The sequence below is a fragment of the Anomaloglossus baeobatrachus genome, chromosome 5 (genome assembly GCF_048569485.1).
Source record: "Anomaloglossus baeobatrachus isolate aAnoBae1 chromosome 5, aAnoBae1.hap1, whole genome shotgun sequence".
Classification (NCBI taxonomy): Eukaryota; Metazoa; Chordata; class Amphibia; order Anura; family Aromobatidae; genus Anomaloglossus; species Anomaloglossus baeobatrachus.
The window spans coordinates 504,919,360-504,940,004 of record NC_134357.1 but is presented as its reverse complement, the minus strand read 5'-3'; the positions used below and the strand labels follow the sequence as shown (position 1 = coordinate 504,940,004).

The following is a 20,645-nucleotide window of genomic DNA, read 5'->3' as shown; positions in this document are numbered from 1 at the left end:
TTTCAAAAAAAGTTGATGTTTAAATTGTCTAAAAGTGCTCCTAGAGGGGTGTCTCTAATAAAATGGCCATTCAGTGTATGATTTATACTTGGTGGAAATGACAGAATAAAGCTGATCATAGACATTAGATGTCTGGATCTTCTCACAATTTTCCGGTTACGGAGACTGCTGGTTACAATTAGGAGGCGACAGGTGGGATTATACAGAAGATCTGCAACTACGGTATATGATATGTACTACTGTCAGTTTTTACCATCACAATAATTTCTGATCCTTTCTGCTCTTTAAAAAACTTATTTTACACAACTTCTCCATCTGTCTGTGACTTTTCACATTTTTTTCAGGATAAAGATCTGGACAATATTGATACAACAGAAACATATGTGAGCGGTGATGAGTGGTATAAAGTAAAGATTATTACCGATAGTGACTCAGGTAAGTGGGAACCATAAATTCAGAAAAGTCACAGATTCTATTTATTCACTTACTGCTACAATTATGTGGTGATTTTTTTAGGCTGTTTGGTATAAAGATTTTTGCTGTGCATTATAGAGACAGACACGTTTTCTTGCAGAAGTGACAGTTTCTTTTTGCCACATTTCAATAGAGTTTTTTTTTCCCACAAAAATAAAAATACAGGGTGGTGTCCATGTATTTTGTTCTGGATGTTTCAAGACATGATTGCTGCAGCCCGTAAGACTCATTGGTTACTGCTGTGGTCAGAGATTGACTGCAGTAGTCGCCTGCCCAGGGGCGTACATAGAAATCATGGGGCCCCATAGCAAAAGTCTGAATGGGGCCCCCCCACTGATAAAAAACAAACAAACAAAAAAAATTATCATAATAATCATGATACATGTTATTGGGGGCCGGCATGCATTATTGGGGGCGGCTTATAGTCAGAAATAACACATACTACTACATAGTGTTACTGAACAACACCCACCAGATAAAGGTTTGCAATGTATTATTACATTGCAAAATAATGCCGCCACACCATGACCAAATATCACCACATATAGTCTGAATATAACCACCGTCCTGTTACTGAGAAAAGGCCACTGCACCAAGACCAGTGGTATCACACCACAAATCCCTAAAAAAATCTGCAATATGTGAACTTGGCCTAAAGTTGGGATGTCCTTCTTCGTGCCCCTCACTGCACACAATATAAATTTTCACATCTGTCTCCCCCATTTAATGGTAAGGATTATGACTATAGCCTAAGGATCTATATTAAAACTCTGCAAAGTACAGGGATAATACACACACACACACACACACACACACACACACACAGTGATGGCACAGAAAAGGGGCAACACACACACAGTGATGGCACAGCACAGGGGCAACACACACAGTATTGGCACAGGGGCAACACACACACACACACAGAGAGTGATGGCACAGCACAGGGCAGTTTTTCTGTAGTATTACAGGCAGACGTTTGTACATTATAATACTCACCTGCTCCTGTGCTGTGAGAGATGATGATAGTGGCTCAGGCCTCTCTGCTGCTCTTCCTGTCAGTCTTCCTGGCTGCTCCTGCTGTCCTCTGCTTTTTCTTTCTATTCCTTCTGTTCTCCGCTTCTCACCGTTTTTCTGCTCTCTGTTTCCTTTTCTCTCTTTTTTTGTGACCTCTACTCCTTCTTCACTCCTGCACTCTTTTCATTTTCATCATTTCATTTTCCCGGGTCTTCCCCCTCTCCTGATTGGCTGTTCTCCTCCTGGCATCTCTCACTTGGAGAATCTGCTGCCTGGCCACTCCCTCCTCTTCAGCACAGGCCGCGCACAGTGTGCAGTATGGGCGAGTTTGAATCTCTCCGTTGGCCATTCTGCAGCTATACAAACCATGCTGGCTCCCGGCGGCGGTAATCAGCTGCTTGGTGACGGCCCCGGGGGCATGATGCATGAAAGTGGAAACTGTATGTGTGTCTGCTATAGTAACCCGCACCGTCTCATTTACAATCACGATATTTTGCACAGACACCTCATGTGACTCAGGGAACGTCATAGACTATTTTTTGAGGGGAAAATGTAACCCTGCACTTTAGGCTGAGGCCACGCATGACACTCGGCTCACACTGGGAGCACAGCAGGAGCCGACTGTCATGCGAGTGTCACTGCGACTGAGCTCCGATCATGCGATCGGACCTCAGCTGCAGGGGACGGGCCGGCACTCAGGAGGGGCGGGCCAGTGCTGCAGAGGGGAGGGAGGGATTTATCTCCCTCTCTCCTCCGTAGCCGGCTATTGCCATTCTCGCACTGCACTCGCGGTACACCGGTGTAACGTGAGTGCAGTGCGATTCTTCTCTCGCCCCATACACTTGAATGGGTGCGAGAGAAAGAGTCTCGCATAACAATCGCAGCATGCCACAATTGTTTTCTCGGTCCGATTGGAGCCGAGAAAATAATTGCTCATATGCGCTGGCACATAGGCTAATATTTGTCCGAGTGGAATACGATGTTTTATCGCATCCCACTCGCTCCGATTTTCATGCCGTGTTTCTTAAGCCTTACAGTTACTCTCCAAAAAAATTCCTTACATTAAAGTCAATGGAGCTAGTAGGTGAGGTCATTAATAGGAGCTGTGATTGGTTATTATAGGCAACAAAGGACATTGCTAGTGTAAGAAGCTTCTGTGTGAGGTAATATGATACCGGTGGAGAGATGGATAGAGACAGACAGGGAATGAGAGAGAGACACACAGGGAATGAGAGAGAGACAGAGACAGACAGACAGGGAATGAGAGAGAGAGACAGACAGACAGGGAATGAGAGACAGCGACAGATAGGGAATGAGAGACAGCAACAGACAGGGAATGAGAGACAGATAGGGAATGAGAGAGACAGACAGACAGATAGGGAATGAGAGACAGAGACAGACAGGGAATGAGAGAGAGAGAGACAGACAGGGAATGAGAGAGAGAGAGACAGACAGGGAATGAGAGAGAGAGACAGACAGATAGGGAATGAGAGAGAGAGACAGACAGATAGGGAATGAGAGACAGCGACAGATAGGGAATGAGAGACAGCAACAGACAGATAGGGAATGAGAGACAGATAGGGAATGAGAGAGAGAGACAGACAGATAGGGAATGAGAGACAGAGACAGACAGGGAATGAGAGAGAGAGAGACAGACAGGGAATGAGAGAGAGAGAGACAGACAGGGAATGAGAGAGAGAGACAGACAGATAGGGAATGAGAGAGAGAGACAGACAGATAGGGAATGAGAGACAGCGACAGATAGGGAATGAGAGACAGCAACAGACAGATAGGGAATGAGAGACAGAGACAGATAGGGAATGAGAGAGAGAGACAGACAGATAGGGAATGAGAGACAGAGACAGACAGGGAATGAGAGAGAGAGAGACAGACAGGGAATGAGAGAGAGAGACAGACAGACAGGGAATGAGAGAGAGAGACAGATAGGGAATGAGAGAGAGAGACAGACAGACAGGGAATGAGAGACAGGGAATGAGAGACAGCGACAGATAGGGAATGAGAGACAGCAACAGACAGATAGGGAATGAGAGACAGAGACAGATAGGGAATGAGAGAGAGACAGACAGACAGGGAATGAGAGAGACAGACAGACAGGGAATGAGAGAGAGAGACAGACAGATAGGGAATGAGAGAGAGACAGACAGATAGGGAATGAGAGAGACAGACAGGGAATGAGAGACAGAGACAGACAGATAGGGAATGAGAGAGAGAGACAGACAGATAGGGAATGAGAGACAGAGACAGACAGGGAATGAGAGAGAGAGAGACAGACAGGGAATGAGAGACAGCGACAGACAGGGAATGAGAGAGAGAGGCAGACAGATAGGGAATGAGAGACAGCGAGAGACAGGGAATGAGAGACAGCGACAGACAGATAGGGAATGAGAGAGAGACAGACAGGGAATGAGAGAGAGACAGACAGACAGGGAATGAGAGAGAGACAGACAGGGAATGAGAGAGAGACAGACAGGGAATGAGAGAGAGAGACAGACAGGGAATGAGAGAGAGAGAGACAGACAGGGAATGAGAGAGAGAGACAGACAGGGAATGAGAGAGACAGACAGACAGGGAATGAGAGAGAGAGACAGACAGACAGGGAATGAGAGAGAGACAGCGACAGACAGGGAATGAGAGAGAGACAGCGACAGACAGGGAATGAGAGAGAGACAGCGACAGACAGGGAATGAGAGAGAGACAGCGACAGACAGGGAATGAGAGAGAGACAGCGACAGACAGGGAATGAGAGAGAGACAGCGACAGACAGGGAATGAGAGAGAGACAGCGACAGACAGGGAATGAGAGACAGCGACAGACCGATAGGGAATGAGAGAGAGAGAGAGAGACAGACAGGGAATGAGAGACAGCGACAGACAGATAGGGAATGAGAGACAGAGACAGACAGATAGGGAATGAGACAGAGACAGATAGGGAATGAGAGACAGAGACAGACAGGGAATGAGAGAGACAGATAGGGAATGAGAGAGAGAGAGACAGACAGGGAATGAGAGAGAGACAGACAGGGAATGAGAGACAGAGAGAGAGACAGGGAATGAGAGACATAGGGAAAGAGACAGACAGAGGCATCCAGACAGACAGACAGACTACATGCACAGTTACACACACTGTACATTACCTCATCTTGCAGTTTCTGATCAGTGAAGAGCAGGAGAGAAACCACGGGGACTTGCACGGAGGCTGCTGCAGCTGAACAGCAGGACCTAGATGTTCACTGGTCATGTGATCAGGCACATGATCAGTTAGATGACAGGTCCTTCACCGCAGCCTCCATAGTACATTTCCTGTCCTGCACCGATCACATAGATCAGTGCAGAGTAGGAGAAATGGCAGCTTTCTATGAGCGACTCGGGCCCCCTAATTGCCCTCATGGCGGTCCCGCCCCCTGGGGCCCGGTGAGCTGGGGGTGAAAGGGAAGGAGCCTGGGCTGTCAGCTGCGGGCCCCCCCCTCCTGCCTCCAGCTCACGGGCCCCGTAGCAGTGGCGTGGTCTGCCTCTATGGACGGTACGCCACTGCGCCTGCCTGTCCAGTCAGAAAGGGTGTATGGAAATCGACACATCAGCTACTTTCTCTGATAGTTTGACGTATTCTGTATGGTTCCGTTTCTTTTACCTGAAATTCAGCATCATTTTGGAAAATTGGTCCACAATCATCCACATAACTGTGCTGGCAAATGCCTACCTGTATTGGTTGCATTGGCAGTTGTGGTATGAGGGGTAGTGGCACCCCTGAGTCAGGGTAAATCTGGAGAAGGTGCAGGACACTTCCAAAAACTGAGACAACTGTCAGCCATGTTCCTAGATAATGATGATGTTTGTGTGGTGTACAAATAAGATCTGCGTGTTGCGGAAGTAATGTCATCAGAAGAGGATGGTGTCGTCAGCAAGAAAGAGTGTAATCGACGTTTGGCCTAAAGGTCTATTGGGACTGATCTGCTACTCTTGTGATCAGCTTGAGAGTAGGTGATGCCACAAGTACCGTTGGTTTTAGAGGCTTTGCAGCACCTGAAAGCTCTGGTTGTGGTGGTGGCGGTGAGTCTTTTGTGTGGTCAACTCTCGTGTGGGAATTGTTAATCTCTTCCAGCAGGAAAATATGCTAAGGATTTTCAGCACAAATTGACTATGAACTATCTGCCATTACCTGTTCATGTGGGAAAGGCGAACTGACCAGCAGTATGTCCAATGCGCAAGCTGTCAATCTCTTTCTCATAACCTTTCTGGTAGCAAGGCCGTATACTCTCATAGTGACTGGTCATTGTCATCATTACCATCATGGTCTACTAATTTTTGTATTCTTCCTGCTCTCTTCTATGAAATATTTCAACATTTCAGTGATAATATACTTTGATGATCAAGACGAGGACCATAGTTGGAGAATAGACTAGTCTGGCTCTTCCCAGCACTGTTGCAGGTGATTGACAAGTCTCTCTCTACATACAAATGAGGTTCTTATCTACACTACTCTACATTTCCCGCGGTCTGAACATCATGCTATAAACAGAAAAGAATATACAAAGATGATAGACAGTGATATAAAAAGGCATGGTCATTCTAACTTTCTGGCTCCCGAGGGGCGGGGCCTGACCGGGCATGAAAGAGCAAGCATAGAAGGAGAGCTCCCGGGGAGGCTGCAAACTACCAATTCCACTGGGCCCACAGGACTGAACTTACCAACTAAATAGACACCGGACACCTCCCTGATCATATTACCTACCTCAAAGTGCGGAGCCATGACCGGAGGGATTAGCAGACGGCACCAGGAAGCAGCAGCCACGGAGTGGGGAAAGTCCCAAAATGGCGCTGGACAGCAAACAGTGAGTTCCAAGGCAGGAAGTAGCGGCAGCAAACGCGGCAGTGAAGCTAGCGGGATTTTCAAGGGCTCCTGGTGGTGGGGGAACCCCCTCTACTGGGGGGGCACTACATAGCCCAGCAGACTCGGGAAAACCCAGGGCATTGCAAAGCCCAGTTGACTTGAGCAGGCAGGAGGCACCTCAAGGCCCAGCAAGCCCATGCATCCCAGCAGACTTGGGCAAGTGTGGAGTATCAAAAAGCCCTGCAGCCTCAGGCAAACAAGGAGCACCATAAGGCCCAGCAGACTCGGGCAACTGCAGGGTAGCAAAAAGCCCTGCATCCTTGGGCAAACAAGGGGCACTACAAGGTCCATCAGACTTGAGCAAGTACAAACCACCACAAAGTCCGACAGGCTCAAGCAGTCACGGAGCACTACAAAGCCCAGCAGGTTCGAGCAGGCAGGAATCACTAATAAATCCGGGCCAGTATGCTGTGTTAATGGAGAAGGAAGGGGAAGAGGGCAGTGAATCGGCTCTGGAGGAAGTGATATCCTTACTGCTGCAAAATGGTCAGGATCCTGGCGCAAGAGAGACACAGGTCATCATGGGTGATGTGAGCTTTCAGGGTGAGGAGCCCACGCTGAAGGACATATTATCTGCTATTAAGCAATTTGGCACCACTCTAAATACCCAGATGGGACAAATCAGAGAGGAAATATCTCATTTAAGTCAGGGCCTGCAAAAAGCATCCGACAGAATGGCAGCTTCAGAAGGGAGAATAAGTGACTTGGAAGACAAGTTACCGCAAGTGTCCGGAAAGGTGAGCAGTCATGAACAACAGCTGGCAGCCCTGATGAACAAAACTGATGACTTAGAGAACAGGCTGAGGAGGAATAATGTGAGAGTGATCGGAATCCCGGAGAAGACGGAAGGTACAAATCCATCCGAATTTTTCGAGAAATGGCTGCACAAGATATTTGGTGATGAGGTTCTTTCATGACTCTACGCAGTTGAACGGGCACACAGAGTCCCCATAAGACCACTGCCACCGGGAGCCCCTCCGAGACCGGGGTTGATTAAACTGCTCCACTATAGAGATAGAGAAGCCATCCTACGCGCAGCCCGCAACAAGGGAGACGTCATGGTCAGCGGTTACAGAGTTTAATTTTTACCGGACTTTTCCGTGGAGATATCGAAGCGAAAGGTGTGCTTCATTGATGTAAAGCGGCGCTTGAGGGCTCTGCATATCTCCTACTCCATGTTATACCCAGCGAGGCTTAGAGTGGCAGCACTAAACGAGATCTTTTTCTTTGAAAATTCGCAGGATGCCCTCAGTGGCTGGATCTGAACGAGCAGCGAATCAAGCAATCTCTGCAACAATGAGGAGGAGGGAGAGGAGGAACCCTGGTGCAGCTGAATTAAATTACAACCTCTGCTACAACGAGAAATCCAGGGGATGTTTAACCCCTTTAGGACGAAGCCAGTTTTGTACTTAATGACCAGGCCATTTTTTGCAATTCTGACCAGTGTCACTTTATGAGGTTATAACTCTGGAACGCTTCAACGGATCCCGGTGATTCTGACATTGTTTTTTCGTGACATATTGTACTTCATGATAGTTATAAATTTAGAACGATATTTTTTGCTTTTATTTGTGAAAAAATCGGAAATTTGATGAAAATTTTGAAAATTTTGCAATTTTCAAACTTTTAATTTTTATGCCCTTAACCCAGAGAGTTATGTCACACAAAACAGTTAATAAATAACATTTCCCACATGTCTACTTTACATTAGCGCAATTTCTGAAACAAAATGTTTTGGGGTTAGGAAGTTAGAAGGGGTCAAAGTTCATCAGCAATTTCCCATTTTTTCAACAAAATTCACAAAACCATTTTTTTAGGGACCACATCACATTTGAAGTGACTTTGAGAGGCCTAAGTGACAGAAAATACCTAAAAGTGACACCATTCTCAAAACAGCACGCCTCAAAGTACTCAAAACCACATCCAAGAAGTTTATTAACCCTTCAGGTGCTTCACAGGAACTAAAGCAAAGTGGAATGAAAAAAAGCAAAAAATAAAATTTTACCTAAAATGTTGCTCTACCCCAAATTTATTCACTTTTAGAAGAAATAACACAACAAAATGAACCCCAAAACTTGTTACCCACTTTCTTATGAACGCGCCAATACCCCACATGTGGTCAGAAACCTTTGTTTGGACAAATGGGAGGGCTTGGAACAGAAGGAGCAATATTTGAATTTTGGAAAGCAAATTTGGCTGAAATAGATTGCGGGCACCATGTTGCATTTACATGTCCGCCAAGGTACCTAAACAGCAGAAACCCCTTACAAGTGACACCATTTTGGAAACTAGACCCCTTAAGGCTTCTATCTAGGGGTATAGTGAGCATTTTGGATACACAGGTACTTCACAGATTTTGATAACGTTACGTTGTCACATTGAAAATTTTCATTTTTTTCTCAAAAATGTTGCTTTAGCATCAATTTTTTCACTTTTTCAAGAGGTAATTCCAAAAATGTGACCCCAATGTTTGTTACCCACTTTTTTATGAGCGCGGTGATACCTCACTTGTGGTCTGAAACCTTTGTTTGGAGAAATGGGAGGGCTTGGAACGGAAGGAGCAATATTTGAATTTTGGAAAGGAAATTTGGCTGAAAAAGATTGCGGGCACCATGTCGCATTTGGAGGACCCCTAAGGTACGTAAACAGCAAAAAAACACCACAAGTGACCCCATATTGGAAACTAGGCCCCTCAAGGAATTTATCTTGATGTTTGGTGAGTACCCTGAACCCCCAGGTGCTTTACAGAAGTTTATAACGTTGAGCCATGAAAATAAAAAAATAAAATTTTACCACAAAATTGTTACTTCAACCAGGTAGCTTTTTTTTTCACAAGGGTAACAGGAAAAAAATCACCATGAAATTTATTGCGCAATTTCTCCTGAGTTTGTTGATATCTTGTATGTGGTGGAAATCAACTGTTTGGGCACACTACAGGGCTCAGAAGAGAAGGAGTGCAATTTGACTGCAAAATTGGCTGGAATCAATAGCGGACGCCATGTTGCATTAGGAGAACCCCTGAGGTGCCTAAGCAGTGGAGGTCCCCCACAAGTGACCCCATTCTGGAAATAAGACCCCTCAAGGCTTTAATCTAGGTGTATATTGAGCATTTTGAATACACGAATACTTCACAGAATTTGATAAGCTTAGGTTGCCATATTGAAATTTTCATTTTTTTCACAAAAATGTTGATTTAGCGACACATTTTTCACTTTTTCAAGAGGCAACAACAAAACGTGTACCCCACAGGTTGTTATCTAATTTCTTGTGAGCGCAGGGATACCACATATGTGGCCAAAAACCTTTGTTTGGATAAATGGGAGGGCTTGGAATGGAAGGAGCACCATTTGAATTTTGGAAAAGTTGAAGTAAATTGCGCGCACCATGTCACATTAGCAGGGCCCCTTGGGCACCTATACATCAGAAACCCCCCACAAGTGACCTCATTTTGGAAACTGGACCCCTCAAGGATTTTATTCAGGAGTATAGTAAACATTTTGAATCCACAGGTACTTCACAAAACTGTTGCTGTAGCAAAAAATTTCTCACTGTTAAGGGGGCTTTACACGCTGCGACATCGCTAATGCGGAGTCGTTAGGGTCACGGAATTGGTGACGCACATCCGGCCGCATTAGCGATGTTGCTGCGTGTGACACCGATGAGCGATTTTGCATCGTTGCAAAAACGTGCAAAATCGCTCATCGGTGACATGGGGGTCCATTCTCGATTATCGTTACTGCAGCAGTAACGATGTAGTTCGTCGCTCCTGCGGCAGCACACATCGCTATGTGTGACGCCGCAGGAACGAGGAAGCTCCCCTTACCTGCCTCCCGGCCGCTATGAGGAAGGAAGGAGGTGGGCGGGATGTTCCGGCCACTCATCTCCGCCCCTCCGCTTCTATTGGGCGGCCGCTCAGTGACGTCACTGTGACGCCACACGGACCGCCCCCTTAGAAAGGAGGCGGTTTGCCGGTCACAGCGACGTCGCCGGGCAGGTAAGTATGTGTGACGCATGTGCGCGATGTTGTGCGGCATGGGCAGCGATTGCCCGTGTCGCACAACAGATGGGGGCGGGTACCCACGCTAGCGATATCGGGACCGATATCGCAGCGTGTAAAGTAGCCTTTAGGCTATGTGGCCATGATCCAGCGACACGGCGTCTAGTACCCAGTGTCAGCCTCCTGCAGAAATGTGAGTGTTGTCCACGGGAGAACGCAGCTGCCCATGCCCACGATTTGGGTTCAGGCTGCTGTGGACTTTAGTTCTATTCTACCTGCAAAGAACACTCATCTCCGCAGCATAAATTGACATCCTGAGGCTCGGGAAGCTGCGCCACAGGTCGATTTATGCTGCGGAGAAAAGAAACACAGTGGGCACGGGATTTCTAAAAATCCTGCCACTGTGCTTCTACTGCACAACGCAGCGTTATGGACGCAGGGAAAACACTCTGCGCCCAAAATGTTGCAAACCCTGATTGTGGGCACACAGCGTAAAATGCTACAATGGATGAATGGATAGATGTCAAACATATATAACGTCCCACCCCCCTGCATATTCTAAGCTGGCGCCCTTTAGTGTCTTTCATGTGACACTAAAGGATGCCTAGCCTTGTATTTAGCCCAAAAAAAAAAAAAATAATTAAAATAAATGACGTGGGGTCCCCCCTATTTTTGATAGCCAGCTAGGGTAAAGCAGACAGCTGTAGCCTGCAAACCACAGCTGACAGCTTCATCTTGTCTGGTGATCAATTTGGAGGGCTCCCCAAGCTGTTTTTTTTTTTTAATTATTTATAAATAAATAATTAAAAAAAAAAAACAAACGTGGGGTCCCCCCAAATTAGATCACCAGCCAAGGTGAAGCTGACAGCTGGGGTCTGGTATTCTCAGGATGGGAAGAGCCACGGTTATTGGACTCTTCCCAGCCTAAAAATAGCAGGCCGCAGCCGCCCCAGAAGTGGCGCATCCATTAGATGCGCCAATTCTGGCGCTTCGCCCCAGCTCATCCCGCGCCCTGGTGCGTTGGCTAACGGGGTAATGAATGGGGTTGATACCAGGTGTGTAATGTCACCTGGCATCAAGCCCAGCAATTAGTTATGTCACGGCGTCTATCAGATACCCGACATAACTAATTGACAGTAATAAAAAAAAAATTGACAACAAAAAAAAAATTTATTTGAAAAAACACTCCCCAAAACATTCCCTGATTGACCAATTTATTGAAAAGAAAAAAAAAAAAATCCACAATAATCCATTTGGACGTCCCACGTCGCCTCTGGACCTTCTAGAATATGGGGGACACGTTCAGGGAACGTATCCCCCATTTTCTAGGAGGGCAGACCCTCCATTTGAGGAGAGTGGGTGCAAAGAATCTGCACCCACTCTCCCCGGGTCACAGCTGCAGAGTGCGAGCAGCCAGCGTCCTGAACACAGGAAGCTGTCATCTGCTCGGCACATGTGACCGGCGTCTGCAGAGAAGGAGGAGGGGGCCGCGGGGGATCAGCGCTCCGGTATGTATGACACCGGGGGACACCGGGGGACACCAGGGGGGGGGGTAGGGGGGGACCCGGCAGGGCCTAGGGAGCAGGTTTCTGTCGCATGTGTGATGGCACATGCGACAGAAACCATAGGAACAGTGGAAATGCGGCCGGCGCGCTGCTGTGATCGCCGGTGCGCGCGGCCATCTTGGATTTTCGGGAGGGGGTTGGGGGTCGGGGGGGGCACTTTGGGGACACCGGGGGACCGGAGGGAACCGGGAAAAAGATTTATCTCCCATCTGGCATGTTTGAACATGCCAGATGGGAGATAAATGATTTTTTACCGGCGCGGTCATTTACTATAACTTGATGATCGGTATACGGTGTATACCGGTCATCAGGTGAGCGGGGACCGGAAAAACCGGCCCGAATCATGATCTCCAGGGTCTCAGCTACCCCCGGCAGCTGAGACCCCGGAAATTTTCTGACTCTGGGGGGCGCTAGACCCTTTTTTCCGACCGCCGTTAAAAAGCGGCGGATCGGAAAAAGTACCCTTATTTACCGCCGTTAAAAGGCGTATCGGCGGTCGTAAAGGGGTTAATTTAGTTTTATGGAGATATAAAGGGAAAAGAGAGAAAAAAGAAAAATCTCTTTCCATTTCTTCCTTTTTTTTTTTTTCTCAAGGTCAAGTGCTACCGGTCAATAATCGCCGGTCACGGCCTGCAGGATTGTTTCCTTTTGTTTTTCTCTAGATCCACTATGGCCCAGTGGTCACAGAATTTGGCTATGTCATTTTGAGGAGGCAGCGTCTCCGGGGGTGATTTCCCCCCCCCCCCTTTTTTATTTGTCGCACCCTCTTTTTTTTTTTTCTTTCAATGTGTTGTTTTTGGTTACCATCTGTGAGGTCTCTTTGACATTACTTAGGCTGCGTTTTTTCATTAAGAGGATTGAAATGGCTTTGGATGCAGTCCAATGAGACCCCAGAGTGGTACAAACATCTTTTCAAGGCAATTGAAGACTTTGTGATAATTGCGATTTGCAGCAAATTGTTTCACCACATATCAGAGCTTAAAAAAACAATCAAAGCTGATGAATTTGAATTTGAGAAGACTTTTATGATAATTCTTTGAATCCTCTAACTTTCGTTCTTGATTAAAGAAAACATTCTTGGCAAATACTTTCACTTTGATTTGTATTGTGCTGGTCCAAGAATTTCACCGCTAGTGGTGCAATACGGGTGTCTTCAACCATCAGTCTTAATCATGGCACCAGTTAAAGCAACCAAGAAAACTGAACCAAACTTCTATTCCATTATAACTAGTATTCAGGTGTGGCTGTGCCTAGTTCTAACTTTTTCAAAGAAAACGTTATGGACCCTCAAAACTCAGTTAAGTTCTGGGAATCAGGGAAGCACCCCAAAGCAAAGCGGTTGTGACTGATAGTTGAATGACTTATCACTCAATACTTAGGGGCACTTTGCACACTACGACTTCGCAGCTGCGATGTCGGTGGGGTTAAATCGAAAGTGACGCACATCCGGCGTCGCAGTCGATATCGTAGTGTGTAAATCCTTTTTGATACGATTAAGGAGCGCAAAAACGTCAAAATCGTATCATCGGTGTAGCGTCAGTCATTTCCATAATTTCGGAAGGACCGATGTTACGATGTTGTTCCTCGTTCCTGCGGCAGCACACATCGCTGTGTGTGAAGCCGCAGGAGCGAGGAACATCACCTTACCTGCGTCCTGCGGCTCACGCCGGCTATGTGGAAGGACGGAGGTGGGCGGGATGTTTACGTCCCGCTCAGCTCCGCCCCTCCGCTTCTATTGGCCGCCTGCCGTGTGACGTCGCTATGATGCCGCACGACCCGCCCCCTTAATAAGGAGGCGGTTCGCCGGCCAGAGCGACGTCTCAGGGCAAGTGAGTGCATGTGAAACTGCCGTAGCGATAATGTTCGCTACGGCAGCTATCACCATGATATTGCGCTTAAGTGCCCTTGGATAAAGCATTGGCGAAACGCGTCAGGGTGTCCCATGGTAAGATACAGTATGTGATTACTCTAGATGTTTTTGTACACTTGCATGTGACTATCTATTTTGTGTGTTGCGGCATGTCAGGACTCTTATTCCTTGTTATTATTACTCCACATTCCATTCATTTGGTTATGGCATTACCTATTTATAAACGGCATTGACTCCTGACATTCCCCATTACACTACTAAATGTTCATGCTTTTCTACAGTCCGTGCAGTGTCACATCTGACACTCTTGCTATAGACATACTGTCCTGATTTCTTCTTGCCATCCATTTGCTGTACAGGGTGTACAGACTTTGGGTTCAGCTTTTGAGAGTTTTTCATTGTATGTTTGGCCAAAGTATTCAATTTTATTCAGTCGGATGAATTTTTGAAATAAATTCCTGAAAGTAATTTTCAGAGGGGATTTTGTTTACACTTTATCTGACTAGGAGATATATATTTATTATTGCTGGCCACCATGTGATTTCAATCAGAGAAAAATCTGTCTCCCATCATCATGTCATTGTATTGCTGTGCATTTTTATCTTGTTTTATATACATATTTTCTTAATAAAGATATTTTCTATGTAAAAGTGTTGTAGTTCTTTGTAGGTTGTATAATAATAATAATAATAATAATAATAATAATTTTATTCATTTATATAGCGCTACTAATTCCACAGCGCTTTACATACATTGCCAATACTGTCCCCATTGGGGCTCACAATCTAGAGTCCCTATCTGTATATCTTTGGAGTGTGGGAGGAAACCGGAGTACCCGGAGGAAACGCACGCAAACACGGGGAGAACATACAAACTCCTTGCAGATGGTGTCCTTGGTGGGATTTGAACCCAGGACCCCAGCGCTGCAAGGCTGCAGTGCTAACCACTGAGCCACCGTGCCGCCCGTTTGTATCACTCTTATTGAGGAGTAAATTGGATAAAAAATAAAAAAAATATTCTGCTTCCAAAAAAATCTGAATAAAAATACAGTATAAAAAGTAAAAAACAATATATTCAAAGGTGTTAAATAAATAAGTGCTAAAACAGATATATAAGTGGAGACTACAGCATACACTCTCACTAATCACAGTAAACTATACAATGTCTGAAAGTTTGAATGTTTTAGAGGGAACCTATCAGCAGATTTGGGGCGTATAAGCTGCGGCCACCACCAGTGAGCTCTTATATACAACATTCTAACATGCTGTATATAAGAGCCCAGGCCGCTGTGTAGAACATAAAAATCACTTTATAATACTTGCCTAAATGGTCGCTGTGGTGGAGTTGGGTCATATGGGTGTCTCCGGTGCCGGCACCTCCTCTATCGGCCACCTTCGTCCTCCTTCTGAAGCCTATGTGCACGACACGTCCTACGTCATACACACTCGGTGGTCACAATGACTGCAAGGGACCTCAATGCCGATGAGTGTGTCTGACGTAGGATGCACCTTCCTCCCAGGTTTCAGAAAAAGGACGACAAAGATGACCAAAAGAGGAGGTGCTGGCACCGGAGAACGGAGACGCCCATATAACCAAACTCCACCGCAGCGACCGTTTAGGTAAGTATTATAAAGTGATTTTTACGTTCTACACAGCGGCCTGGGCTCTTATATACAGCATGTTAGAATACTGTATATAAGAGCACTGGTGGCGGTCGCAGCTTGTAGGCCCCAAATCTGGTGACAGGTTCCCTTTAAACTGAACATATAGTAATAAAAATGTGTATGAGGCAAAAAAATATAAATATATATTGAATTGATATTATGCTTACTAGGATAGTAGTGTTCTGCAAGTCACACTAGAGTCAAACTGCACTATGAAAACATTGTATTGATAAGGTGGTTATCTAATATACTTCTGACTTTCTTTTGACAATCTATACTTATTGTTTTTCAGAGTGTTTTTGAGAGTGTATATTAGCACATATATACCGTGTATATATATATATATATATATATATATATATATATATATATATATATATATATCATGAATAAGGCATATATATATATATATATATATATACACACACCTTATTAATTATGGGTGATACTTCCTACAAAGGGTTTTTCTCAACGACTATCCTCATTTTTATCTGTTTTTAACTTTATTTCAATAAGGATTTATATTTATTCAACTTCTGGCTGATTACTTGGTTACTTGGTTATTGCTACCAACTAGTCAGTTAATAATTGAATTTTACTAAAATGTGTATATGTGTATATAAATATTTACATAGAAATGTTATATAATGTATAAATATTAGAGATTAGCCAATCAAATTTGAGTCAAACATTTAGAAATACGCTAAACCCAATAATTTTTAACAATTTGCTAATTAACTAGAATGACAACTGCCATTATAACAATTAATGAAGAATAATAATATAATTTCATTGTACTAATGTTGAACGTTAATAAATTCAGTTTTATTGGCAGATGACTGTACCAGAAGCTCAGAAGAACATCAGATAATTTCAGATTTTAAAGCAGAAGATCATGGAGTCACAATAGATACATATGAAGAGCATGCCATTATCCCAGAAATACCTCCAGCCTCTCACAGCAAAAATCTATCACATGATCGTTTTCAAGTGTTGCTATCTTCTGATTCACTAGAGACTGGTAAGCAAAATAAAAATAACAAAAGGGATGTTGATGAACCTCAAGATACTCACACAGCAGAGAAGCCATTTTCATGTTCTGAATGTGGAAAATGTTTTAAAAAGAAATCCGATTATTTTAGACATCAGAAAACTCACACAGGGGAGAAGCCATTTTCCTGTTTTGAATGCGGAAAGTGTTTTACTCAGAAATCAGATCTTGTTAGACACAAGAGAAGTCACTCAGCAGGAAAACCATATTTATGTTCACAGTGTGGGAAATGTTTTAAAGAGAAATCACATCTTCGTAATCATAAGAAAACGCACTCTGGGGAGAAGCCATTTGAATGTCCAGAATGTGGGAAATGTTTCATAGAGAAATCACATCTGCTTAGACATCAAAGGAGTCACACAGGGGAGAAGCCATTTTCTTGTTCTGAATGTGGAAAATATTTTACAGAGAAATCAAGTCTTGTTACACATCAGAGAATTCACACAGGGGAAAAGCCATATCCCTGTTCAGAATGTGGGAAACGGTTTACAGGGAAATCCAATCTTGTTAGACATCAGAGAATTCACACAGGGGAGAAGCCTTTTTCATGTTCAGAATGTGGGAAATGTTTTACAGAGAAATCCAGTCTTGTTACACATCAGAAAACTCACAAAGTGGAGAAGCCATTTTCTATTTATTTTTAATTTTATTTTATATTGCACAAGAAAAAACAGCAACAGTTACAGAGAACACAATTTAGAGCTTATTATTAGTAAATGTTACCAATTACCAATAAACATTTATTATTGAGAATCAAAATAACAACCTACATATCAATCATGTCTATAAAGTATTTAACAATAATATATGGAAGGCAACCTACAGGAAAAATCACTGGATGCCACAAAAGTTGCTGCTTTTAGTGATATAATTCCTGGAAGGATTTGGGCACTGAGCAACATTTGCTAAGGGCCGCTTTACACACTGCAACATCGCTAGCATTTGCTGGTGATGTCGAGCGCGATAGCACCTGCCCCCGTCGTACGGACGATATGGGGTGATCGCTGCAGTAGTGAACATTATCGCTACGGCAGCGTAACACGCACATACCTGTTCAGCGACGTCACTCTGACTGCCGAACAATCCCTCCCTCAAAGGGGAGGTGCATTCGACGTCACCGCGACGTCACTAGCGGCCGGCCAATAGAAGCGGAGGGGCGGAGATGAGTGGGACGTAACATCCCGCTCACCTCCTTCCTTCCTCATTGCCGGTGGACGCAGGTAAGGAGATGTTTGTCGTTCCCGCAGTGTCACACATAGCGATGTGTGCTGCCGCAGGAACGACGAACAACATCGTACCTGCAGCTGCAATGATAATTGGGAATGGACCCCCATGTCACCGATTAGCGTTTTTGAACGTTTTTGCAACGATTCAAAATCGCTCATATGTGTCACACGCAACGACATCGCTAACGCGGCCGGATGTGCGTCACAAATTCCATGACCCCAACGACATCGCTTTAGCGATGTCGTAGTGTGTAAAGCGGCCCTTTCTATTATTTAGGTGGGTTCTATTCTCCTGGATCTAAGAGTGATAATGAAGTCTGTGTGGGATTGATGTTCTGGCACAATACTCTGGTTCTATGACCTGCTGAGCTGAAGGTCCAGGTGTGGTCAAAGAGGGGAATAAAAGGGCAGGTTGCTTGTGTGAGAAGGAAAAAGGTGTGTGCGTACACAAGCTAGAGAGCGAAGTTCTTCTAAAAAGAACAAACCATTGCTAGACACAGATGTGATCATTGAGACCTTTAAAGGGAAACCACAAAGTCCTGTGCCCCCGCCCCCGCTAGCACCCCGCCACCAAAATATTTGTTACCGAACAAAGTCTATTATACCAAATTGAATTTACCAAAAGCAAGCCAAATAACAGGGATAAAAACAGCTATACAATGGCCAGACCACATTTTACCACCAATCAAATAGTACTATCATAATGATCATTACCAAAAGCCATGGTGCTAAAACTAATATTACCACCTGAGACAGTTACATTCAGGAGCTCTGTAGATAGTATAAGTATATAAAGTTCAGGTAAATCCATTGACTCTCTGTTGACCCCTCCAATTAAAATAATTAATTTGCACCTTTCTTCTTCATCCTGTGCGGACTACTATGACTTTTTGTAGCTAAGACTCATCTCTGCAGAAAGTAACACGCAGAAATCTGTGGTTGATCGCTTATAGAGAACCCTCCCTACTTTTTCCCACAATTCTACAGAGCGCCAAATAAAGAAGAAAAGTGCCATAATACCACCCTGCACAGTAACAGTATCCACCAAAATAAAATACATTTAAAGTAGTTATGTGACCTTTTCACAGTAGAAAAATCCTCTGCTGTGGCCCACACACAATATTAGTGCATAGGACCACTTCTGTGACAATTTCCCATTGAGTCCACAGAAAGTAGTGTCTGTCTTTGTACTCAAATACAACAGTAATGCCCTCTCCCTAGTCACACCCTTATAGTAATAATGTACACATTTTCTACCCTATACAGTAAAAGCATTCATCTTTTATGCCTTAATATAGTTGGAATGCCCCAAATTGTGTCTCAATAAATAAAAGTATGGGCCACAATGGAGAATATTAGTAATATCTCCCATTGTGGAGTAATGCTGTCCCCATTTTTGTACCTCAATTGGCCCTATATAGTAATAAGGCCCCCTATTAGCCCACTACAGTAATTATGTCCCCTAAATGCCACCATACGTTAATAATGTTCTCCATTCTAACCCCTGTGCTGTGATAATGTTCTCCTGTCCTGGCTCCTATACTGTAATAATGTCCACTCTCTTCACATAGACACTTAAAAAAAAAAACAAAACAAAAAACAACAAAGAAAGATTCTTCTCACTTGTTCCCACTCCCTTGACGAGCAGCATGCTCTTCATTCTCCATAGTCAGCGTAGGTGGACAGTGCGTGACAACCTTAACCAAGTGCAACAAGCACGCCAACATCAGCTGCGGATCGGTGGCTTGTCTAGGAATAGTGGTCCCGGGAGTAAGGAACTCTCAGCTCCATAATACATTTCAACTCAATGTGTGTCCAAGGATCCAGATCCAGCTGATCATGTAGAGATCAGCAGGCCCACCTCCGCCATGGGCTAGGTAACAGTTGCACCCTCTTTCAAAGTGATCGTTATGCTTTTGGTGGGCCTTGAAATGCATTGGCGTGTAAAAAAAACCCTATGGGGCACAATAGCATATATCCTATTTGGGTCCCTCATTCTCAAGTTGCTCTTAAGCAAAGTCACAGAAGGTCATATCTTTTAACTTTTAAAGACCGGGAAAGAGACATGTATTACCTGACTTACAAATTAAGTTTTCCACTGTTGAAGCCACTTAGTCCTCTCACACGCTACAATATGCCTTTCATAGTATCTAACAAATGTGATGCATATACAAATGCCTCAAACACACTATGATACCCCCACAGAGAACTCATCCACAGTAACATCCACATGCATGATGACCCCATAGTACCCACCTCAAAGTATCATGTCCCCTTAGAGCTCACCATACAGAATGATGTCTTCACAGTTCCCACACCCATTATATGGCCCTCAGTGATACCAAAACAATATAGCCCCCACACAATGATAGACCCCACCATACTCAGTATGATAGCCTCCACACACAATATGGTGTCCATTACATTCCCCACACACTAAGTATGATGATCCCCACAGTTCTCCATGCAGTATTATGGCACCCACAGCTGTCCACACTGTAAGATGGCCACAAAAGAGCCATTCACACTGTAGGATGGCCTCAAGCAGAATGTTGTCCCTCACATAGCCATCCTACACAGCATGATGACCCCCACACAGCCATCTCACACAGTATGATGACTATCTCGCAGTATGATGTCCTCCACAGCCCACAAACAATATGATGGCTCCATACAAAGTATGATGACCTCCGATACGGCATAATGGCCCTCAAGGTCCCCCCACATATAGTTGATGACCCCAAAACTCCCTACATTTTGATGACCCCCACATCTCTCAACACACATGATGGTCCCACATGATACACCCACACAATATATCCCCTCTCAGTATATCCCGATACAATACTTATTGAGTAAAAAAAAACTACTCACCT

General features: G+C 44.6%; 1 protein-coding gene across 1 annotated transcript in view; it reads left to right on the top strand.

The window, feature by feature from the left end:
• The window catches only part of LOC142312844 (uncharacterized), a 320,861-nt gene that overhangs the window by 226,824 nt on the left and 73,392 nt on the right, over positions 1-20,645 (top strand). The window contains 2 exon segments of the mRNA XM_075351831.1: positions 345-435; positions 16,316-17,157. Coding sequence (XP_075207946.1) covers positions 345-435; positions 16,316-17,157 — 933 coding nt within the window.